Source organism: Epinephelus lanceolatus, chromosome 13 (assembly GCF_041903045.1).
Source record: "Epinephelus lanceolatus isolate andai-2023 chromosome 13, ASM4190304v1, whole genome shotgun sequence".
Lineage (NCBI taxonomy): Eukaryota > Metazoa > Chordata > Actinopteri > Perciformes > Serranidae > Epinephelus > Epinephelus lanceolatus.
The window spans coordinates 24,142,218-24,167,826 of record NC_135746.1 but is presented as its reverse complement, the minus strand read 5'-3'; the positions used below and the strand labels follow the sequence as shown (position 1 = coordinate 24,167,826).

Genomic DNA, 25,609 nt, shown 5'->3' with positions numbered 1-25,609 from the left:
TTGACCTGGATTTCCACTGGCTTCACTAGACCAACCTAAAATGTGGCCCTTGTCCCCGAGAGGCTTTATCCTTGTCAGAGAATAGCCGGAGTTTCACAAATTTTTCCAGTTTCAAGAAGCTTGTCCTGTGATAAAAGCAATCCTTAAAGAATAAAACTGATTATATTCTATAGTTTTCTTATTGTCAACAAATCCCACGAAAGGACCAAAGTCAATGAATAAGTATTTAAGTATATACTAAGTATTGCATGTGCAGCCAAAGCCTTCTACATCTTACTCATCTGTGCTGTGTTGCTTTGTTGTTGACCACAAACTATTAAAATGCATTGCTGTGCCGACACTGTTGCACTGGGTGACAGGTTGCTTCATTACCATTAATGCAGGCACTGTAGTTTATTTTGAGTTGACTCCACATGCTCTGTTCTGCTGCCGTAAATACCCTCTAGAGCACTACATGTGTATTGATCCACAGCTGAAAATAGTCCCCAACAAATGCGCTTTTTAGTCCTGTTTGAGTAACATTTGGTAAAAACCACAGTTTGCTGCTGTTTTAGATTTTTTTTGGCCTTTTATAAAAATTAAACTGAATATTTTTATATGTGTTTTTAAAGGTTTACTGTACATATTAGGGTTTAGGGCTGAGTACCACAGAACTGATTATTGATTTTGGTCTTTTCATGGAATTTGCGTACAATAAAAAAATTATAGAATAATGCCAAACTTATCCTTTCAAAGCAACATTTTGGCCAACACATCACTACTAATGCTTCAGCTATCAGTCTGAGTCCTGTGTTTTTTGTTACATAATGACAGCGGCAGAAACATTTTAGAACAAAATAATATGTTCAGCTCCAAATACTGAGGGAGATAAAGAGAGAGATTATGTTTATCTTTTTGATATTTAGCATTAGAAGTGGATTATTGTTTGATAGATGTATTGCATTATGTTGAGTTTTGTGCATATGCCTTTGTGTTGGATTATTTGGATTATCATAATGCATGATAATGTTCTTACGTCGCAGTACGAACTATTCCAGCGTCGTGGGATCAGATCGCTAAGCTTAGGAGCATGAAAACAGATGCTGGCTCTCTTTCTGTTGACTTTCTCTGCATGATCAACATGGTTGAATCTGCACTACAGCGTGCACTCTGCCTGAGACATCAATTGTGAATTATATTCCAAACAGACCAAATCAGGGAGTTCAGACAATTCTCTGAAGTCATCAGGAGCAGAAATGAGTTTGAGTACAAGTAATATACTGTGACATTGGTGCAGAAACATCGGACAGCTACAGTCAAATTGCATTTCAAAAGCATTTCCCTAGGAGAGCATGACGCCAAGGATAGCCTGAATACACTGAGAAGACAATGCAAGGCACACAGTAGGTTGAGCATTTCTTTATTTGTGTATACGTAGTCATTTTCTGGTGTGTTTGCAGCTGGGAGTAGGAGGAGTGAGTGTGCAGAGAGTTCACTGGTTCAGTACATTACCGTCAGATGATACAGCAAACTGAATGAAAAGCTGTAATCTGTGTACGATGAGTGTTTTTTTTCTTTAATTGACCCAGAAGATGGTGCGAGCCAGGGATAAACAGTCAGCTTCCACTGCTGCTCTTTCACTGTGTCTTTATGGCATTTTATCTTTACAGTGTACAAGAAACTGTAACACTTTTAGATTTAACTCTGCTGGATAGATTTTAACCATACTAGTGTCATAGCCCTGGGGACAGTTGGTCAACCACTTTAGTCCAGGCTAAAATATCTCAATTACTAGATGAATAGCCATGAAATTTTGTACGGTTATCCGTGTTTCCCAAAAAGAGGGAATTCGAATTACTTTGGTCATCCCCTGACTTTTCATTAAGCACCACCAGCAGGTCAAAGTTTTAACTTCTCCTGTGAAATATCATCCACTCAGTGGATTGGCACAAAATTTTGTCCGCACATTTTCGTTCCCCCTTTGAGGATGACTTGTAATGACTTTGGTGATTACTGTACTTTTCAATATGCCAAACTAAAATGGTCAAGACATATTTTATTACCCATGCTACCAAACTAAATAGTATGGTAGTAGGGGGAGTAAAAGATTTAGTATGTCTTAATCACAGACTGTACATAAAGATGGATAAAGCGTGTCCACTTCTCCCACTGCACAAAGGTGGCGCCAAAATATCCTGGATTTGGCTCCTGCCATCTTGCGCTGGTAACCATTTGGAGTCAGGGTCTGGACATTGGCGATTTCCGTGGTAACAAGTTTCTACTGTCCAACCTATCACGAGCAGTACCACTGATTGCAAGCACACGGATTGGCACACAGCTGTCAATCATGTCAAACCCCCTTTTTTTTTATAACATTAAATAACTATTTTAAACTGATTTTATTGGAAAAATGAATGAAAGGCAGATAGTAAGAACTGCCTAAAATGACAGAAGGGGGGTTATGACCTGTACTGCAGCCAGCCACCAGGGGGCCATTGACACATTTTGGCTTCAGTTTTGGGGAGCCATCATGCTGTCCAACTTATACTGTACAGTCTATGTTCCCATTATGCAGTATGTCAAATGCAGTAAGCCAAATGTACCAGGATGTCTCACATCCTGTCTCATTTTGCAGCATGCAAGCTAGCACGCTTTTCTGGCTATTCTGACCCACAATCCTCTGCACAGGGAAGGTCGTCACATCGATTGAACAGCAGTCAGATGAACTATGAGTAATCAGTGAATTCATCAATCACAAACAATCTATAATGTATGCAGCTATGACTTAAAAGTCAAAACTACATACTGCATTGCAAAGTAACAGCAGCAGAGCAGGTTGATCAACGTCTCTGGCGAGCTCTGCATTTTGTTGTATCTGTTAAGGAAACGTAAGGTAACATTAAGTGATAACAGGATCTGCTGTGTTCCAAATCTCATACTTTTTATTTTTACATCAAATTTTGCACTACAGACTGCGACAAATAAAAGCAAGAGGGCCAAAGTTGGAGGCAACTCTATGAAGTAGTATGTCGTAATTGTACACATACTCAATGCAACAGTGCGCACTTTGTTGGTGCAGCTGCAGTACATACTGAAAGTAAAAAAGAAAAGTATGTGATTTGGAGTGCAGCCATGGTAAATATTATTGCGGCTCATTTGTCATCTATCATCTGTCTGAGAGTCGTGTTCCTTTGTATTGTTGCTAAAAAGTATACCTGCTTTATGCCCAGATGTCTGTAAAACACATGAACTCTAAAATGTGCAGATATGAACTGTTCAGTAGAGGCGGCTGAAGCAACCTCTTTTGTTCATCGTTACATCGCAGTCTCACATTAATGGAGAATTAACTGTTGATCTCAGTATTTGAGTCTGTGAGCCAAATAAGCTCCTCAAACACAACTTTTAGCTATATTTGGCTCATGAATGACAGTTACCATGGCATTTGTGTTGGCAGTTGTCTGACTCTGCTTTACAAGGAATATTTAGTCTTGATATTTACCTGATCTTTAGCGGAGGAACGATTAAACCTTCCTGTTTAAATGGCTCATCAGGATTTGTTTCCTTATCACACAAACCACTTTCCTGATGTGAGGGCATTTTGTAGAGACATCTTGAGAGAACACAAACATAATTCCTGAGGCTGTTGGGTGGCATACTTTTCCAGCCCTGGGTGACACAGGGTTGCGTAAATACTCAAGATAGTGCCAAAAATCTATTATTTGTATAACAGGCTTATAGTCAGGCAAGAGAACAACATTTCAGAAATGTGGAGGTCTACGCAGCCGAGCATTCAGGGTTCCTGGAAAGCTTGGTTGAGTGTTGGGTTTTACTTGACTCGTTCGCTGCCCCAAAAGACAGAGTTTGGGTGGTTAGAAACATCACCTTGTTACTTTTTCTTTGCCCAATATAATACAGCTCTTTACACACTATGGGAGAACCCAGGCAATAAAGCTTTTGAAGATAATTTAAACTGTTAATGTTGATTTTCACGTTTAGGAGCGTTTTGACCTGACAAAAAACAATTTAGTGTCATACAGAAGATGCATTGAAAACTGGATGAAAAGTACAAAAATAATGCACTAGAAGACTAAAAGTGGCAGCTTTATACACATCCTCAAATGGCTATAGCACCTTTCAAGAAGGTTAGAAAAAGGAGAAGACACAGCGCCATACTGCATCATATCATTGCCACACAACACATGCGCAGTAAAATCTGGTCAGTATTTAATGAAGGTTCAATAGCTGGAGCACTAGAACGTAGGGATGATTGATTTGTTTCACTGAAGCATTCACAGTCAGCCAGAACTCATTGTTTTCCCAATTTGCAGACATTTTTAGCCACTGTTCTTATTTTTTTAGTTAGCTGCTAACTGCTATCAGCTGCTTTTTAAATCTCCTGGTTGTGGATCGCACACACAATACATCTTCAAAGCGTCACACCCACCCTGTCAGCCGTCCTGCCAGGTGTCCCTTTTATACAGCTGAGCCATTACTACCTCCACTGGCAGCTTAAAAGGCGAGACAACTTTGTCTCCCTATTCCATGATTGTACCTTTTATATAAAAAGGCGAGGCGGCATAACAGCATTTGATTCACACCTTGAAGAGGCAGTTTAAAAGGGACTAGTTTGAGAGACTTTTTTTTTTCAACTTATGCTGTCCAGGAAACATTAAATCTCTAAGTGTTTACTCAAAAAAAATTTAAAAGCTACTTATCATGTCCTTCATATTGGATTTTTACTCTTCTGCAGCATTTCAAGATGTTTTCATTTTTCTCAGGGAACCAATATTTTAAAGTCCTGCTGAGATGTCCCTTTAATGTCATTCAACAGCTTTCCACTGAAGCGTGTTCTTTTAATGGTGCTTTTCACTTTGCATCTTATAAATACACCAGTGTTTCATGAAGGGGGATGAAACATGACCTTTTGTTCACTCCTAATACTGCACAAGAATCAATAATTGCTGTCGTATTGTGGTAGTTTGAGCTGATATTACATTAGATCCACAGTGTTGATGTTGTTTTATTATGTTTTAGGTGCTACAGAGGAGCCAGAAGTCATCCCTGACCCCGCTAAACAGACAGACCGTGTGGTGAAGATCGCTGGGATCAGTGCTGGTGTTCTTGTCTTTATACTGCTGGTGCTGGTAGCCATCCTATTGGTCAAGAAGAGGTGAGTGACAGCTACTAACCACGCCTGCTACAACAGCTTTAATGAGGCATAACAGGAAGAGTTTGAGTACTACGTGAACAACAGTACTACACCAACACACATGCAGATGCAAGAACACACAGACACAAATGTGCACCTTAACTCATTATCTTGTTGTGTGTTGGTCCAGTATTTGCTGTAGCAACACCATCCTCCATCCATCCACCATAAACGTTGATCTCCCTTCAGAACCAGCTCGATCACCTCCTGAAGTTTGCTCTGTTTTGAGGGCATTAAATAGCCGAAGGCTTGTTTTCCTGAAGTCCAGTGTGAAAATATGGTGTTTCAAAAATTAGAAACTCCTGCCTCACAGTTGTGTGATTTAGTGCAGGAGAGATCTGAGGGTTGTGATGGTTTTTTTTTCTTTTACAGTACAGCTGTTGAATCAAAATAGGTAAAAAAAAACCCAAACAAAAACAGAACAGCCGACTCACTGAGAGTAAAGAAGAGAAACAGTGAAAGAGATTCTCAAGCAAAAGAACGTCTCAGGAGTAGAATTAGAAAAATCCAACACACTTGGATTATATAACCACATCAGGGACACAGTATTTAGTAAAAAAAACCTAGAATGTGGTATTGTAGAGGTAAAGGGGACAGAGATGAAGGTCCATTGTGTGTAGACAAGGTGATTTGGCAGAGCTGATTGAGGAAAAAGCATGATGTTGGAAAGTAGGGAGTGAGGAGAATATGAGAGTGAGGGGTGGTTGACTGAAGTTAGGGTTAGTGGTGTCGACATACATTTTTTAAAGCCATTGGAGCACACACACATTGCCCTGAACACTTTATTTTTTTAGGTTCATGCTTGAAGGAATTCACAGGCAACATTTTTTTTTTATTTAGTGTGATGTGATGTAAGCGGTTAAGCACTTAAAGAGGTTTGTGCACATTTGATTTAGACAGACAGACTTGTTTAGACAAAAAAAGAAGAAAAGAAAAAAGTTGTGAACATGTAGAGGTGGAAAGACTCCTGCTGTAAACCTCGTCCTTCCCGAGTCTCAGTTGGTCCTGGTGTCACTGTAATGTTTGGCCTGTGATGTGTTAGTCTGGTGCAGGGCTCCACCATGTGGTGGCTACACACAGCTACAACATGAGAGTGCAGCTGCAGCTGAATCATACAGGTCTTTTTTGCAGTAGATCAAACTGTTTTTGGACATAGTGGCAGGATAACACTCATATATTTCTGTGACATTTAGAAAGGAAGTGCCCCCATGATGTAGTCATATTTATGTGATAGGTTAGTGTGACTTCTGTGTGCCTGTGATGCATCAGAAGTTGTTTACTTTTAGGTGCTCTACACGAAACAGTCTGTTCGGGGGGTTTTAACAGCAGCATGATTCATGTTCATCATCGAGCTATGACTCACAGCAAGGCAGTTCACAGTGGCTTATCTAAATTGTGTAATATTATCCCGTCAGAAAGTCTATGAAGCTGTCAGGGTCCGACACATGCCACGTTTTTACGCCCTAAAATCCAATCCAATCCATTGTTGGCAATGCAAGCGCGTGAAAGGCGCTCTCAGAAACAAGAACGATGCCTTCACATCATTCCCAAGTGCCTCTTTTTGAGGGTGCAGTGCCCTGAGATGAACAAGTTTAACTGTTGGAATGAAGCAACTCGCGTCACATGTCATTAGATGAGGAACAATCAGGTCGATCTCTTCGCTTTCTTCTGTAAATATCACTCTGTGGTAACTATGGAGACGAGGTTGATCATTTAAGTGTAGGGCTAACCAGAGCTTTACGTCAGTCCCACAGATAGCACAACACATGAGGAAGATCAGCTCTGACTTACGAATTTCTGTTGTGTAGGCTATGATTCAGTGCTGAGTGCAGTCATTTTTGCTCAGCAAGTTCAGGCAACCTGCTGCCACACTCTTGAAAGCTGGCGCAGAGTATACACAAGAGTAGCACCGAGCCCCCGTGCTTGCATTTTTCAGGTGGCTAAAGACACGTCATGTGTCCCGGCCCTTAGAAGAGTCACTATGATGCTTTGAACGAAAAACACCCCACCACTTTAAGCCTAGACTTTTTTAATTTTGCATACACCCTGCTCTCTGTTCATCAAATCTTACCTCAACAACTGTGAGGTTACATTAGGTTAAATTATGATTTTGTACTTTTCAGGGCATGCGTGTGCATACGTGTGCATGCGCCTTTCTGATTTGTGTACATGAGAATATGTGTGTAATAATTAACTGTAACTAAAGACGCCGTTCTTCCTCTGACCTTTCAATTAAAATCTGGTGTTCAGGGAACCTGAGTGGCTCATTATAAAGAGAATAATTATGAACTTAATTTGCATATCCGGTACAAATACATTCATGTCAGGCGCCTCGTGTCACATCTTTTTTTGTTATAATAAAAAGCCTCAAAATAAATAGCTCATTGACCATCATGTATCTCGAACACGCTACAAGAAATGTTAGATTAATTACCCTCAACTTGTAATCATCAGCCGACTCTTTCAGGAGATACTCTGAAGTATTGCATCTTGCCAGAGGCTTTAGGGAGCATCCAGGAAAACAGTCTCTCAATTACAACCAATCATGATCTCGCTCGGCAAATCAAAAACAATTCGAGACATTAAATTACAGTCAGTGATGAACTCTCGTCACTGGAGAACTCGCAGCCCTTGACCTCCATATTTTTATTCTAATTCTCTTAATGAATTCATGTGATCCAGCAGTCGTGCTGCTGATTCAGTGTCAAAGTGTAATTGTAAATTATATCCAAAGGACATGAGATTAAAGAAGATGGTAGAAATATTCTGTTTATTGCAGAAGCTGCTACTGTTTCATGATACCAAACAGCATTGGAAATATATTCACCATCGTCCAAAAACAAGACAGTGTTTGAGTCACAGTTTGCACTCAATGGCCTGATTACTGTTACATGTTTTACTGAACATTTTCTGTCTCTCTGGAGGATTTCAGGCCTTTTTGATAAAACAAAATTGGTCCAAACTCAAAGCAAATGCATTTTTGGTCGGTAATTGTTGTTTAGTGCTCTATAATTTCCTGCACAGCTGGGAAGAGCTGAAGTCTGTGTCTGTTGTTTTGAACTTTAACCAGCTCAAGCTGCATTTTATGCTTTTGGGCCAGCGGAAACTCCAAATTAACGTTGGTACTAAAACAATAAGGACTGCCACAGGGTGACGGTCTTCCTGTTAAGTAAAATATCATCTTAAAATGTTACATTTAAGTGTATTTCTGAGAGGTTGCGATATATTTTAAGGCACTAACAAGTGAAAATGAATGGTATTTTTGGAAATAATATATTTTCAATTATTATATTTCCAGGTTTACACATTGTGTTGTGTTTTTACTTTTTTTTAGTTACATTTTTTGTTTGATTAATGAGAACATATCAGACTGTGCAGCAACCAACATTGATCAGCTAATGACAGCAGTTTCTGGTTGAGAAAACTGATTAGCATATCTCAGCATGGGATGGAAAGCTGCCTCAAAGCTACTGAAAGTCCTAAAGTTTGGTTTCTATCATAATGTGTATTTATGTTGAGCATACACTGTATATAAAGATTGACAACGTGTCTCCCCTTCTACTCACTGTACAAAACTGAAGCCATATTGTGCTGAGGATATCATGTGGAGTCATGCACTGGGTCTGGTACCCACTGATACCCACAGGTAACCCACACAAAAGGTGATGTGGGGGTGTTATTTCGCCTTCACTTTATTTCTGGGTGAATAATGAACATACAGGTCAGATCCCGGGTGTGAGATTATAAATGTTTAAAAATAAAATGAGAATAATACTAATCAAATTTAATGTTTTAACCTTTAACTGCTGACTTTATTAGTTGGCTCTGTCTTCTGTGTTAGCTGCAACATAAGAGCCTCTTCAATCAGGCTTGTTACTAACAGGCATGTTTACTGTGGCGATGTGCTGCTCAATATTATGAGAATAAGCAAAAAATATTAATTTAAATTGTATATACCTTTGTTTTAAAATACATCATCTTACCTTTCGGAATATGTCCCAAAATGATCACTTAAAAGGTGCTGCCTAACCAAATTATTTGAACAGTGCATGGTTTCTTCAGAATTTGCAGTTTCAGGTTGGGCAGTAGATCTTGTGTGGGCAGATCAGGTCAAGTTGTGGAATTAATTGGCCGCATGTCAGTGAAGATTCTCAGTCATCTAGGTCATGGTAATCGCAAGTGCTATATCGTAGGCAACTGGACTTGCTTGAGTTTCTTGAAGACTTGAAGACGTCTTCAACAGCTGTCTCAAGCAAATCCAGTTGCCTACAATATAGCACTTATAATTAATGGATTGGTCATATGTGCAGGTGGGCGGGTGCAGTTATGCATGTCGCGATGCTGGTTTGAGAATGGGTCTTTAAATTCCAACCCGTATAGGACTTTGATTTGGAGCCAGAGTCTGCCCAGTAGTGACTGGGAAGTGTAAGTGAAGTTCCCACCCATACACCTGTTGGACCCAATGGCCAGCAGTGCCATTGATTGTGAGCATACTGATTGACACACACAGCTGTCAATCATGACATCACAACCCCTTTAAAATTAGTAAATTACATTGAAAATTATCAAAACAAACAAACAAAAAAATGCTTGAACACACAACAGTGTAATGACAACTATGTAAAATGACGGAAACCATCTCTGGGAAAAATTTATTTGTGTGATTTTTTTTATTTGCATGTCCCACTGGAGGGGGTATGGTTTATGACCTGTACTGCAGCCAGCCAGCAGGGGGCGATGGAGATGTTTTGGCCTCACTTTTAGGGAGCCGTCATGTCGTCCATCTTTATGTACAGTCGCTGGTGCTGACCTATGAAAACAGATCTGACATTTTTACATTGATGTGTAACTAAACTGTGACAGCTGACCGAGCAGAAGTGGAAAATGATCTGTGATTTTATGTCACCCTCATGAGTGTGAAGTTCTGTCGACAGCATTTAGTGGTTTTCCATGAAGGTTTCTGGGGAGATCAATCTTCATTGTCATCGAACCTTTACAACTTTGAACAATACTGCATCTTTAAAATGGTGGGACATGATGACATCGCAATGACATCATGCTTGCTTTACAGGAAGCGAGCTGCGTGGTGTTACAGATCGGATAGCGTTGTATATGAGTTCTGACAAATTGTTTACTTTCTGTAGGATTAAGTTAAAGGTGATTGGCTGATTAGGGCTAAAAATAAATTTCTAATCAGGGCCGTCCAGTTATACTATTGCACGATTACTTTAAATATGACACCTTCAGAAGTAAAGAAGAGACAGACTGCATGGTAATAGTTTAATATAGATAGTGGTTGTTATATAGTATAGGTAGTTTTATAAGTCTCAGCTTGTTTTATAGTATTTATGTAGCTTTAAACTTGAGTTTTTGAAGACCCAGGGCCCGTAGTTACCATAGCAACCCCTTGCATGACCCTCAAGTTGTAGCAGTCAAAAGGTGTTTTCTTCTGTTTCTGTTGTTGCTGGTTGGGACAGGACAGTATTGTCCTAATTTGCATATTCATGACCCTTGTGTCTCATTCTTTGCTTTCTGATTGGCTCACAACCCCAGGAGGACCTACTATTCATACTCTTATTACCTGTAAGTAAACAAACCAATCAACAATCAGCTCACCCGGCTGCTGTTACCTTATTGGGCGAATTCTTAGTGGCTAGTTGTTGTTATTTTTAAAGATGCAGTATACTTTTTTCAAGACAAAACACATTTTCAGCTCTGACCAACCAGCCAAAGCCATCCTCATTGACGCCTTGCCAGGGTGGGGGTCAGCTCACTTTCATGTCAGTCAGGTATTTTCCTTATTTTCAACCATTCGTGCAAACATTTTTGTAAAACGCTTAGACACTGAAAATGTTGATTGTTTTTCTGTCTTATAAAAGAACTTAATTAATAAATAAATAAATGCTGAATCACTAACAAATTAAATGTTAAAGGGACTGAACTGACAGTGAATTGACCTCAGCCCTGGTGTCCTCTACATGCTCCAAAGTTGCTCTGAAGCAGACTTATGAAGGCCAGAGTGGGCCGTAAACCAGAACCAAGCAGGCCAAAGTGGGACGACACAGGCCTAAGCGTGTTATTTGAAAAAAGAATGCTGCACTTGTGACTTGTAGCTCTTTGTGTGCATGTAGTCATGTGATCATCCATCCGCCCATCAAGTCACAGGTATCATGGTAACTCTGCTACACTTGCTCAGTGTTTCTTCTCTGGTTTCCCGTCCTGAGACCGTCAGCTTCCTGTGCGGAGCACACGGCTCTATTTCAGTAGTTGTTGGTGGGTTTTTCTCGTGTGTTGTGGGTACTTGCTTTTCTACTGTCTTTTTGTCTCTCTGGCTGTGACCAAAATGGACCCCTAATCGCCTCATGTGCACTATTTAGCAGTAACACAAACAGATTACTGAATAAATATGGAAATATATTCATCCCCAGCTTGTGTCTGCATGACCCGGGCAAACAAATGAAGCAGGACAAGTTAGCATTAATAAATAAATAAAAGGTTTTATCATATTTGCTGAAACTGTCACTAAATCCTGACAGTAGAACGTGCCCCTAAAGTCATTTACAATAATCTACTGCACCTAAATGACAATAACCAATCAGAGCCAGGAGGAGTCTATAGTGCAGTTTAAATCACTGCTCATACACAATAACGCACACCGCAAAGACAGGTACGCAGAAAAAGACCCGTGGGGCTGAAAGCTTGGTTTTCGTCATCGGTTTTCTTCTGTTTATTTGTCTTTGCCATGTACGTTGCTGTTGGCAAAGGGTGGATGGGCAGTTTTGTCATTATTGGTGGTTGTTTCTCAGCCATCGTGTTTTTGCAAAACTCCTCCTGAAGCCGTGCTCTGAAGATACAGAGCTTGACTGAGTGGGAGTATGCTCAGACAAGCACAGCACATGCAGTGATTGACACTGTGGTATAGAGACTCTTCCTGACTCTGAATTTGCTTATCTACCAGGGTATAGTGACAGTTCTAGCAAAAGATGATAAGAAGTTATTCTGATAAAAGTTACCTACTGAACCTACCTTTAATCTTGTAGCTTACCCATGAAGTAAAGTTATGAAGAAAGAGGCAGAAAAATGGAATTGTTCAAAACTTTCCTCTGAAGTTGGAGTGAAACGACAGGACAATTGAGCATCTACTCAAATACATTTATAAGGAACAACATCTACTGTCTACAATTTTCAGACCACTTAACCCTTTGTAACCCCTCTTCACATTTTTAAATTCATCTCAACAGGAGAAGACCTAGTTGCCATGTTTTTAGTTTTGTTATTCATTATTGAGATATTTAAAGAGTGTCTTGGCATAAATGTAGAGCTTCAGTGATCAGGTATGTTCAGTAGACATTACAGTACTTTTACTAACACATGTTGCTCTCAAAATTAATTTAAATTTAAAATTCAGACCTTAAAAATTAATAAAATTGCAGCAGAGATTCACTCTAGTTCTGGTCACACCTACCCTCCTCTTTTCTCTCTGTTTCTGCCTCTCTTACATATGGTACAAGTATGCAGCATAATGGTGGTTTATAATTCATGTATCATTTTCTCCTGTTTTCGTGTTTTTTGTTGGACAAACTGTAATACACTCACAAACACCCACATGAACAGCTACACCTGCTCAGCAGTTAAATCAATGTTCCTGAGTGTGTGAGTGTGTGTGGTCTTAGAGGTGGAGTTGGTGTATTTGGGGGTGAAGAGGTAAACGATAAAACAAAGCATGCTTTCTGTCAGAGCCGTACGTTGTGTCAGTTATGCAACAATCAAACATTTATTTCTTCATCAAACCTTTAAGAGAGTTTTTCTTACATTTATGTTGGAGCCCAAAGTGCTCGACAAGTGACTCAATTAAAGCAGGTCACGTAAAAACATAATAAATGTTTGCTCATCTGTACAGATGTTGTCCTAACTGATGCACATCTATGGCTCTGGGTACAAAATGTTCCTGCATGCGCTGTCATGCTCGAAGTATAAAGCCCTCTGCAGTTATTTTTCCTGGGATTTTATGGATTGCACACACCGAAAGAGAGTTAAACCTGAAGATGATACCTTGATGTTTACATTTTAAACTTAATTTTTGTCACCAGGCATCAGCTTTCACGATGAAGAAAGGTTTCTATTGCTTGCATTAGAATTGCCCAATATAAGAAAAGCCTGTGAGGAAAATAGGAGATTAAAATTAAACATCAGGTGTCTCTTAAGAAATCTTTCCCAGAGAGACGGTGTACCGTTCTCTCATAATTCTGGACTGACTATTTAAGATGTGACCTGGAGTCGTACTACTCATATGATGATAACTGTGGTACTTTGGTTGGTAAATGGTTTCCCTGAGCTTCTGTAGATCATAAGACATTCCTTTACTGTTGTTTTAATGGGATTTTTCTTTGCTGTCGGATGAAAACCAAATATTTAATGCTTCAAAGAATTTTCTTTTTGTGTTTTTTCTTTTTGTTCCGCCGACCCTCTGATAATGCAGAAATATATAGTTTCAGGCAACTAAAAATATAGTTGAGATAAAACTTATTCGAAGGCTTTCATCTGACAGCTCATCTATGGTACAGAGGTTGATAACAGGTGTTCCCTATGCTACTTGTAAGCCATAGGTCATTTCCCCTGGTCTGTATTAGAAGCTGTTTTCCCTCTGCTCCTATAGCCGAGCCTGTTACATGCTGCCATTTACAGACAAGCCTTTCCTCCTCCTCCCTTGCCTGTTCTGTCCTCTCTTCTTCCTCTCTTCTCTCTTCTCCTCCACTTTCTTCTTTTCTCCTTTTCTCCTCCTGATTGGATCTAAACTCTGCATCTTGATTCAGCAGCCTGCAGCCCACAGCCGTGCTCTTATTACCAAAAAACATGTGTTACCACTTATACTTCATAACAAAATCTGACTATGCTTTATAATTAGAGACTATTCTTTACGAGGCGGTGGTCTGCAGGCTGGCTGATGTTTGTGTGTTTGTTGTTAAGATGCCTGACTGTGTGCGTCTCTGCCCCCCGACAGGAAACTGGCTAAAAAACGTAAAGACGCCATCGGAACGACACGGCAGGAAATGACTCACATGGTGAATGCCATGGATCGCAGCTATGCCGACCAGAGCACTCTGCACGGAGAGGATCCCATGGCTGTGACATTCATGGACTCTCACAACTACAACAACAGATGTAGGTTCACAAACAAGACTATTGTTACTATAATTTTATTCCATAAGCAGTAGTATTAACCATGGACGATCTTTAAAACACAAATCTCTGTCAATAAGTGCACTTGAAATCTAATATTTAGTTCTATCCTTTTCTATTCTAATACTTCTACGTATTTTCATCTTTCCTCTTATGTCACTAAGATTTAAGTTTTGCAAATGCTAGATTGAAGTTTATTCTTACTCGGCGTATTCTCATGGAGCAGTTTGTATGATACCCTGCATGCAGTTCAGATGATGTCCTACGAATTAACACCCCACGACTGACGTTACACCCTTAACATACAGTTACATAATTAACATAAAGTCACTGTGGTCAGGTTTAGGAAAAGACACATGGTGAGAACGTACCTTAAAATGACAGAGACCACTCAAAGTTCATACGGTTCTGAACACACGACTCCAGGGGAAAGTCCAGGTTTTTGTGACCCATAAGTACAAGTACGGATATGTACGAATTTGGTTACACTACCTTTCGTGGGAAAACATATGGACAGTTTGTAAGAACAGCTTACGGCCAGGTTACAGTTGTTATTACAGAGTTATCATCACAATTGATTAATCTCTCAGGGGTTTTTTGGGTAAGGGGGTGTAATCATTTGATCTCCTAAATTGGTCTCCATATCAGTAGTTGGGTTTCCTTCCACAAATTTTAATTTTTTGCAAAAGAAAAATTGTCTGGAAAAACAGTGAATCTATGTACTTTTCCATCCATTACTGTTATGTGAATATTGGGAGTTGTGGTGGTAATTCTCTCATTAGGTGCCCCTGCAGAAGAGGGTACAACTTGATGATGTAATTGAAAGAGCGCCAGTCAAACCTCAAACAAAGAAAGTCAATAGATGTGTACAGTATTGGAGAACACATTGGACATTAGAAATACAGAGTTTGAACAACTAGCTACCTGCCCGTGGAAGAGTTTTGTTAACAGCCCTGTGTGCATACATAAGCTTGTTGCCTTGTCCAGAGACAACAAAGACAGTTTATAGTGGCCGATGCAATGACGGCATCATCATCATGACTGTATGTTATCATTTATTTGCTGAATCTGCTTCCATGGTTGCATTTACCTTTTATAGATACACACACTTTACACCAACTTTTCCATCCTTACTAGTTTGTAGTGGAAGAAGTCCTGTCTGCATAATTGTTTCAGCTGTAGAAAAACAACTCAAGAGTCGACTCGGCCTGATCAGTTTTCCTGTTAGATAGTATGGAAACAAAGAGCATTGACAGTGCAGACCAGTGTACATGTTTATGTTTGATGTGTGAACACAAGAACTGCTGATAAATAATTTCTGTCCCAAGTTCAATAATTCATGGCTCAACCAGACCACGTTGATCAAAGCAAAAACTGTGGGATGGTTTTGCCAAAATAGATGATCCTTAAGATGATTCACTCATGTTTAAGTCATGACTGGAGAATGTGTAGTCCATCAGAGACATACACAGATCCTCTTTGAATTTTCCGGATGCTCACTGCTCACTATTAGGTTCTTTTTTGAGTAACACTGACATTGAGAACATTTGCTCACCGTGTTTCCTCCCACAGTGCCCAACGATCCTCTGGTTCCAACTGCTGTGCTAGGTGAGACTTCTAGCATGGTCGGATATGTCACATTCACCACCAGATCCCTTTAGTCATCACCCATCTTCATCTTAAAGTCCCTGTGTTTGTAGCCCCGTCTTGTACGTCCCTTAGGTCCCAACTTCCAGATGACCAGTTGAAACATCAGACATGGTCAGAGTTTCCATTACATCCTGCATCCTGTGTTTTGTACTTTGAGCTCTGTTGCGTATATTTTTGTGGGTGGATAGTGCGGCTTGTTTGAAGTTTCAGTTTCACATTGTTGTTTCTTATCTACATTTCAGAAGTGCTAAATGTTTAACAAACGTCTCTGGTATTACCACTGATAGGCAGTTCTGCAGGCAGTGAACTGAAATGAACAAGACATGCAACAGAAATACAAAATAGATGTTTGGATTTGGTTCAAAGGCAATCTCAGGGTGTGTAATGGTTTAGAATATATGAGATTGGCAAAACTGTGTGTTCATCTTTTATCTTTTTTTTGCCACCTCGTGCCAACTCTCTGTGTAAAACATGGCCGGTGCTAAAAAACAGCCAAGCACTTCATCTGCCGTACTGTGTTTTCCCCAGGTGCATTAACTCCCAATCCCAGCCATAGTTTCTGTTTCCTACTGAGCAGTATTGATATTCACAGTAATTACCATCATTCTCCCTTAGAGACCTCATTATTTCCACAGTTTGGAGTTGTTTTAAGGCATGCCATTCCCTGTCCTAAAAACGACAGAATCTGACACTTAAAAGGAGGAAGACAATTTGTCACACTGCCACTGCAAAACGGCTGCAGATTAAATCTGTGACATCAAGTGACAGAGAATAACTTAGTGCCTACAGGCCTGTGTGTTTGGCAGAACTTTTCCTGTGCGCTGGATCTCAAAGTATGCTTGAGTTTCTACCATCTGTGATATTCCCTAGGTTTGTTTTGTTGCTGATGCCCCAGTATGAATTGAGAAAACTGTAGTTTTTGCCAAGTTGGATGCTTCTCCAGCTCCAGTATTGCATCGCAGTGTGTGCATCTTTAGTCTAGTCTAGTGTTAACGCTGTGGCGTGATGTGGAGTTCTAACATACCCTTAAGGGCTCCACAGTCCACGACGCCACCAAACTGTGCTAATTAACTGATCCTTAGCCTCTAATTTGGAGTGAAGGCCGCAGTTACAATCTGTCCCGGCCAATCACATCACAGAGTGGGAAGAAGTAGCAGGAAGTAGCGAATTAGGAGGCAGTGTCGGGTCAAGTTTACTGTTAATTGGCCTGACGAGGGCTCAGCAAACCTTTAACAATCAGTAATGAGCTAACATGTCCTCAGAGCACAGAAAAGCATCAGTTGGATGGAATAAACAGTGTCAGTTAATAAACAGTGGCGAAGATGAAATCAGTCGGTTGTTCTGCAACCCCAAGCTACTCTGTTATACTTCCTGTCAGTCTGCGCATTACGACTGCCAACTCACATTATCCCCCACAGCACAGAAACGCTCACCTGGAAGTTCTGCAACAATTTGAGCCCCAAAATTAGCTGCCACTGAAATACTCTTTCAACATACAAGCTTTCAAAATGCAAAGTTATTGAGTGTGAATTAAATCTGCGTGCTCTCTATTATATATAGCAGATGATCACTCATATGTGGTTTAAATGTATTATAGCTCCAGATGCTGAAATATGTTCATGTGGTGAGGTTTGTAAAAATGGAATAAAGCCACCATCCATTCACTTATTTGCTTATCCGTGGCCGGGTTGTGGGGCAGACGGCTGAGTTAGGCACTCCATACGTCCCTCTCTCTAGCAACGACTTCCAGCTCCTCCTAGAGGAGGCATTTCCAGACCAGATGAGATATGCAATCCCTCATGCATGCTGTGGGCCTACCCCTGGGCCTGCTACTAGTAGGACATGCCCAGAACCTCTCTAATGATCAGGTGTTTGAACCACCTTAAATGGTCCCTTGTAATTCGAAGGAGCAGCAGCTCTACTCTGAGCTCCCTCCGAGCATCTGAGCTTCTCAGCCTAGCTCTAAGTCTGAGCCCAGCCACCCTAAGAAGGAAACTCATTTTGGGTGCTTTTATCCGTGATCTCATTCTTTCAGTCACTACCCAAAGCTCATGACAATGGGTGAGGGTAGGAGCGTAGATGGACTGGTAAATCGTGAGCCTTGCCTTCCAGCTCAGCTCCTTCTTTACCAGGACCATCCAGCATAATGCCTGCATCAGTGCTGATGCTGTGCCAAACTGTACCATACTTAAGATGGAATAAAACCACCTAATTTTATAATTACAAATTGTATTGGAGGTGTAGGAGGCCTGGATGACCTGAATGATCAAAGGTGTAAATAGCAGTTGATGAAACCACTAGAGAGCGTTGCAGTAGACTTTATGGTTCGATTTATGTTGGTGTGTCCTGCTGTTTAGTGTCTTTCATGTTGTTAAAGATATTTTAGCAAATGCTTGCTTCATTGTTTTGTGAGATCATCTACTTTTTTTTATCATCCATTACATATAAACCTTTGGGCTCCTTGTGCATTGATCAGAGTTGTAACTTTTGAACCTCTAGTTCACTTTTAAAGTCTTACTAACATCCTTCTATCCTGACGTCTGACTAAACCTTTCTGCTCTTCTCTCTTCTTGCTGCTTTGACATGTAGTTCCAATCACAGGTGAGTATAGACAGAGACAGTGACAGTGACCTACGGTTTGTTTGGTTTGAGGAAAATGCAGTATTTTCTAATGGTAATAGTTCAAAGCCAATAGCTAGCACTGGCTTTGGAAAGACAAAAAAGTTGCGGTTAAGGGGCTGAAAGAATAGTTTGAAGCTTAATTCATAACACTGACTTTTAAATTCTAAATCAACAGTGCTGTGCAACTTCTTTTTTTGCATGTGTATTCATTCTGTATATACTCGATATTTCTGGAGAAAGATTAAGGTACACTCATATAATAAGTGCTATATTATTTGTAGAAGTAGGTTACTGTGATGGCAGCATAGGATTGTTTCTGACTCGTGTGATCCAAACATTTTCAATGACTGCAGAGCCTTGTAATGTTCAAAAGACAAAATTAATTGAACAGAGATAGATGTAATCATTTAAAAAATTTGCAGCATGTTTTTGTCTAATGAAATATTCTGCTGCAATCCATATTTGTTGATGTTTAGTCTTGAAAAAACAACATTTCATTTTGGTCAAAAAACACAATTCTGGTAAATTACTTAAGAAAAGATCATATCTATTCCCTTATTGGACTAGCCTGCTGCTTACGTGTGTTTATCTTGATGAAACTGATGAGTTATATTTATTTTTAATTGCACGATTTATCTGTCAGACCTGATAAGAAAGAAATGGATCCGTTTTATCTGCTTTTTTACCTGGGAAATAATAAAACAGTGAAGAAACTAATAAATCCAACTAAAATGTTGATTAATATGCAATTGAACTAACCAGTAGTGACCTCTTTCGTTGTAGATGAGAACCACAGTGCCTCTGCAGCGGAGAACAGCAGGCTTCTGGACGTTCCTCGGTATCACTGTGAAGGAACTGAATCACCCTATCAGACAGGGCAGCTCCACCCTGCCATCAGAGTGGCCGACCTTCTGCAGCACATCAACCTCATGAAAACATCTGACAGCTACGGCTTTAAGGAGGAGTATGAAGTAAGATTATTATAGGCAGTACTTTCGTTACTAGTAACAGTAGCATTGGTAGTCTAGTTAATGTTTTTGTTTTTAGAAGTAGTGATACAAATATTTTTACCTTAAATGGCAACTTCTTTTTTTTCATCCAGGAGTTTATTTTCCCCATGTTTTTGTGTCAAAGTGACTAATGCACCACTTTCTGAAATTGGTCCAGTATTGAGCGAGAGTGCTGCAGTGGCAAAACAGGCTGCAGTGTAATCATTCGGGGACGTCTACTAAAAGTGTTTGTTTTTGCCATTTATGTTCAGATTATTGTTTTAAGTGTCTGAAAACATTAGGGGAAGGATCCCCAGAGAGGTTGACCTTTTTGTATAAACAGTAACAGACCAGATATCACTGTCACCCAGAATCACCAGACTTAATTTGAATAGACTGCAATTTATCATTGTAAAACGCTCTTCATTCAAAGTTAACAGAAAGAAAATAAAACTCACTAAAGGCTGTCATGGTTCTTCTTGCCACTGTCCCAACAATCACCAACTCTGGTTTGGTTGAAATAAATCCTTAATTCATCCAGTGAGATGTGACAATATGCTGACTCTACACACACTAACTGACTGTTTATATAAATGGAGTCTGGTGGGTTTTTCAATGTTTCTGGTTTAAACAAAAAGGATCTTACTCTTTAATAAAAAGGTCTATCTCTGGAGAGATCCTTCCTCTAGAAGAAGAACAAGAAGAAGACATACTTTATTAATCCCGAGGGGATTTTTTTTTTTTTTACTCTGATCTACCCAAGTACACACACATGCACAAACAGGGCCTAAACATGCATTAAATGGAGAGATGTCAGAGCAAGGGAGCGGCCTTAGACAGGCACCCAAGCAGTTGTGGGTTAAGTGCTTTGCGCAAGATCATGCTGGCAGTGCCCAGGAGGTGAACTGGCACCTCTCCAGCCAGCCCATACTCCATACTTGGTCCATATGAGAACTTGAACTGGCGACCCTCCGGTTACCAAGCCAAGCCCCCATGGACTGAGCTAGTGCCACCCCCATAATGTCAGTATAATGTTGTCAGACACTTAATGATACCAATCTGAGCCTGTCAATGGCAAAAACAAACACTTTTAGTGAACGTAATCAACTGTGTGAACGTGCCCCCAGTCATTATTGTCACCTATTGCACATTGCTGGCTGCAGCAGTCTTGCACAATACTGCTAATCTCAAAAATTGTTTTCTTATTATTCACCTAAACACAGGAACAAGGGAAAACAGAGTCCAGGTTGAAAAACCGAGACAGGAATAATTCTGATTCTGTATCGGAGGACTTGACAGTTCAGCACAATAAGATATCTGAAATGTGTTGTACACACGTATCTAATGTGGAGGAAAACAAACAGTGTATAAAGAAAATCAATGATGGTTTATTTGATGTTTTGGCTTTACATTAAAATGATAAAATGACCACAAGGATTGAATTGCCTCTTAATTTGAGAGTATTTCCTGCTTTATCGACTTAAGAGTCAAAGAGTTACAAACCTTCTTCTGTTTCCCCTTTTTATGTATCCAATCAGCATTATGTCACCACACGTGCACACGGGAAAAAAATTGCTCAAGCACTTCTCTCTGCTCAGAGACAGCAGGAATGGTATTTTTTAGGATCCATGACGTGTAATTTTCCTTTGTATTGCTTTGTTTGTGTTGTTGGTGATACAGAGCTTCTTCGAGGGGCAGTCGGCATCCTGGGACGTGGCCAAGAAGGAGCAGAACCGTACTAAGAACCGCTATGGGAACATTATAGCATGTAAGCAAACTTTATTTATGTATGTTCATAAGAGAAGTTACAGCAGGCTTTACAGGAGGAGAAGGGGAATATCGTATATACTTTTTGCTCTAGAATGCCCTAAAACAAATATTTCTTTCCTTTCATCTCCATCTGTTTGCCCTTTCCAACACTGTGCTCTTGTGTCTCTCTGTAGATGACCATTCAAGGGTTATTCTCCAGCCCATAGAGGACGACCCCTCCTCCGACTACATCAACGCCAACTACATCGATGTAAGTGGAAACGCATCGAATGCTACTATTGGCTCCCAACGAAACCAACGAAACCACACTCCCTCGCTCGTATGTCAGGCCTCTATACCTTTATTGCGTCTACTAGTCATCCATCGTGCCATTTTATGCATCCAGCCACCACCGAAAACACGTCATGCATACAGTACATGTGTCTTTCTCAGGTGTCAGTCCTGCTGTCTTTCTCCTGTCTCTATCCATGTTTTCATGTGTGCATCCATTCTGAATTTATCATCCTGTCCTGATACAGCTAGTTTAAATTAATATTTAGCCTGTATGAGTTACATTAAATAAATCAGCAGATTTCTAATCATTATTTGGATTTAGCTGGACTCAGTTTTACAAGTGGGTCAACCACATAATGCTTACAGCTATACAAAAATGAATGTTATTTCTTCATAATATGACTCTCTTTTAAAGGGACAGTTCAGCCCCAAATGAAAAATACATATTTTTCCTCTTACCTGTAGTGCTATTTATCAATCTAGATTGTTTTATGTGATTTGCAGAGTGTTGGAGATATCAGCTGTAGAGATGTCTGCCTTGTCTTGAATATAATGGAACTAGATGCCGCTCAGCTTGTGGTGCTCAAAGTGCCAAATGAAAAATCCGTATGAAAAACTCACTTCTTCTCACTTCCCAAAATCATGTGGAAACTATTTTCTATCTCCTGAACTACACCTGCCAACTTTATCACCACACAGAACCAATCATGCATCTCTTAATGGTGTAGTAGATGCACACTTCCTGCTTGTGACAGCCAGAAATGTTAACATTAATGGCATGGCGCTAGGAGAGCCAGCAGTAGGTCTATGTTTACTTCCGCATGGTGATACAGTTGGCAGGTGTAGTTCGGTAGAAAGAAAATAGTTCCTACATGAAACTGCTCACAACAAGGTCTGTGGATTATCTTCAGTAACCAGGTCATGATTTCTGTAAAGAGACATTGCTGTTGAGTTTTTCAAATGTATTTTTTTTTGGTGCTTTGAGCACCACAAGCTGAGAGCCATCTAGTTCCATTATACTGGAGAGAAGGCAGACATCTCTGTAGTTCACACCAAAATAATCTAGCCAGATAAATAGCACTACAGGAAAGAGAAATTATATGTATTTTTAATTTTGGGGTGAACTGTCCCTTTAATGAAATAGTTTGACACAAATTGTGACTCCACGTAGCTGCTATGCTGGGCGAAGAAGCTGTCTAGTTTAACACCCAGTAAAGCCATAACTTGTCAATTTACACTTAAGTTTTACAGTTTTAACAACTGAAATACAATATGTTAATTGTAAAGCTTGGATGTGCTGGTAGGTGGATTTTGTCACCTTTGAACAGAGCTAGCCTAGCTGTTTCCCTCCTGTTTTCAGTCTTTATGCTAAGCTAAGCTAAGCTAATCAACTGCTGCATATAGCTTCATATTTATTGCACAGGCATAATAGTGGCACCAGTCTTCTTGTTGAACTCTTGGTAAGATATTAGATAATAGTATTTTGTTTAAAAGAATAATTTGCCTAAAAAATGTCCATTTGTAGATTAATTACTCTCTCAAGGTAAAGTTGAATTTCTGAAGAAAACTGTAGGCCTATTCCTGGCGTGCCTCCAGTGAACGAAGAATCCAAAAACTGAGACAAATCTTGATGAACTGGAGTAAAAGAGGATCGCGTTCAACAACAGAAAACACTCTGACACATCTTCTGCAGTATAATCCAAGTCTCATTTATACAGTCGTATGCTCAGTACTTCCCAAACACATGCATTTTCACTAAACCTTACTATGTAAAACACTTCCACATAAACAGCGCAGTCATGCCACTCGTCCATGCCTGAGACTAACAAATGAGACTTGGCTTATACTGCACAAGTTGTGTGAGAGTTTGTAAACTGGTGTTTTGATATAGTTTTGCTGTTAAACGTAAATCCCTATCACTTCATTCATCAAGAATTTTCTCAGTTTTTGGATTCTTCGTTCACCTTGGAAACATACAAGTTTTCTTCACCAATTTCAGGTAACATGTAGCGAGTAATTGATATACAAAAGATCATTTTGTTGGTGACGTGGTCCTTTAAGTCATTGTATTTGGCCCTCAGTCCATTCAAGTCTTAACTGGTCCATCCACGGATGAAACTCAGAGAGCATCAACTTAAAGCCTCTACAGAGCTCTATTTTTTTCCCTCCTAAATGTAGACTCTGTTTTTTATACAAGAGAGTATAAGAGTTTTTACACTTTAGGTCCATCCATCTATTTCTATCCATTTGATCTGTCGTCCTGTCTGTCCATTCACCTGTCACTCCATACCTCCATCTAAATCTATTCATCCATCCATCCATCCATCCATCCATTCATCTTTTGTCCATCTCCACATCTCCACTCTGCTGCCACCTTTACACCAATCATTTGCATGTTAGTCTCTCACGTTGTACTTTTTAAATGCTAATACTGCTTTTAGCATGCTCTTCTATATTATCATTAGCCTCCATTAAAACTATTACATGCATGCTACCACCCACATTAAGCTAGAATTAGATTGAATAGAGTGGACACTCCCTGGTGTATCTAGCTCATCTCTGTTGGTACAGCTATGATTAGATGGCTGTCGTTTACATTGGATTGGCGTCAAAAATAAGACAGCTTTCTCTGGGCTCCAGATCTCAGTGTGAGGGGGTCAAATGACATCAGGAAGTGTCCTTTCTATTCAGCCTAATTCTAAGTTTTAGATCATGTTTTTTTCTGCATGTCCTGTTCAAACTCCCATTATGTCAATGCAACTTTTCTTTTTCTGATTGACACTCACTGACATTGTTGTGCTTTCTTTCTTTCTTTCTTTCTTTCTTTCTTCCGCTCGTTCTTTCTGCCTGTGGCTTGGGCTATAGATTTGGCTGTACAGGGATGTAAGTATCACTGTGGATTCTTTCATTCATGCCCCTCGACCTTTTACACCCTAAACGTCCAGTCATACACTCGTCATGACATGCATCGAGTCACGTTGTCCGTACATTCTGAGTTGCTGGGGCCTCCGCTGCACTTTGACTCCATCCTGCCCTCCCGCCAGTCTTCCTTACATCCCACTGTGTGCTGTAAAGATGCTTATGCATAGCACCTGTTTTTGTCTTATTGCCATCAGGAAATCCCAGTCACTGGTTGTCATAGCGTTTCACCTGCTCAATGCAGAGCCATCTGTAGATTTTGGCAGGGCCTTACTTTGGGCTGAATTTTGCAGCTTTGTTTTGATAGTTTAGAAATGTTAGGTACGAGTATTGAGAGTAAAATCCCACAGACGACGACCAACTTGTCTAATACCTGAATAAAAATAATATGCAGTGCAACTCAACATGTAGCCCAGAAATGACAAACACATTCATTATATTGTCAAAATGTTCCTGTTAGCTTTACTAAAAACTGCTCTGTAATGTTTCTGTTGTCTCAAGTGAAAACAAACCCAAAGATTAGTTTTGACATTTGTAAAGTTGCACTGCGGACGTCTCAACTATGATAAGACGTTTTCAACATTTTGATGCATACAGTTTTTATACGTATTGAGTTGTGTTGTTGTGATGTTTTGTTTTCAGGGCTACCAGAGACCAAGTCACTACATCGCTACTCAGGGTAAGATACTGCAACGTGCACCTAAGAATACAAATCCTTCATAACTGCAGATAGAGCGGACACCTCTTAGTGATCACGTCTGTCCACGTCAAATCCATAAGCAGGACTTTATTATAATTTTTCCTGAAGATTACCATCTATTTGACATGTTTTTGTAGAGTGCTGCAGGAATGACGTTTTTCTGTACGTCTACGCATAAATTAGCATCGCACTGGTTCCCTCGTCAAAAAGCATAAAAATAGCATCGCCATAGTTTTAAGTTGTTTTTTATATGCTGCCATGTATAGAAAGACCCAAAATTAACACTATAAGCAGATTATTTGATAACTATAACTGCAT

At 39.9% G+C, this 25,609-nt stretch overlaps 1 protein-coding gene across 16 annotated transcripts in view; it reads left to right on the top strand.

The window, feature by feature from the left end:
• Positions 1 to 25,609, top strand: part of ptprk (protein tyrosine phosphatase receptor type K) — a 162,882-nt gene that overhangs the window by 122,150 nt on the left and 15,123 nt on the right. For 3 of the 16 annotated variants that reach the window (XM_033649308.2, XM_033649305.2, XM_078173901.1), the window contains exons 16-25: positions 5,014 to 5,149; positions 10,742 to 10,771; positions 14,190 to 14,350; positions 15,941 to 15,976; positions 18,608 to 18,619; positions 19,424 to 19,611; positions 21,298 to 21,397; positions 21,573 to 21,718; positions 24,538 to 24,555; positions 25,234 to 25,270. In XM_033649308.2, the coding sequence (XP_033505199.2) occupies positions 5,014 to 5,149; positions 10,742 to 10,771; positions 14,190 to 14,350; positions 15,941 to 15,976; positions 18,608 to 18,619; positions 19,424 to 19,611; positions 21,298 to 21,397; positions 21,573 to 21,718; positions 24,538 to 24,555; positions 25,234 to 25,270 (864 nt within the window). Of the gene's footprint in view, positions 1 to 5,013; positions 5,150 to 10,741; positions 10,772 to 14,189; positions 14,351 to 15,940; positions 15,977 to 18,607; positions 18,620 to 19,423; positions 19,614 to 21,297; positions 21,398 to 21,572; positions 21,719 to 24,537; positions 24,556 to 25,233; positions 25,271 to 25,609 lie in introns of all 16 variants that reach the window. The other 13 variants (XM_033649312.2, XM_033649311.2, XM_033649318.2 and 10 more) reach the window with 11 other exon arrangements.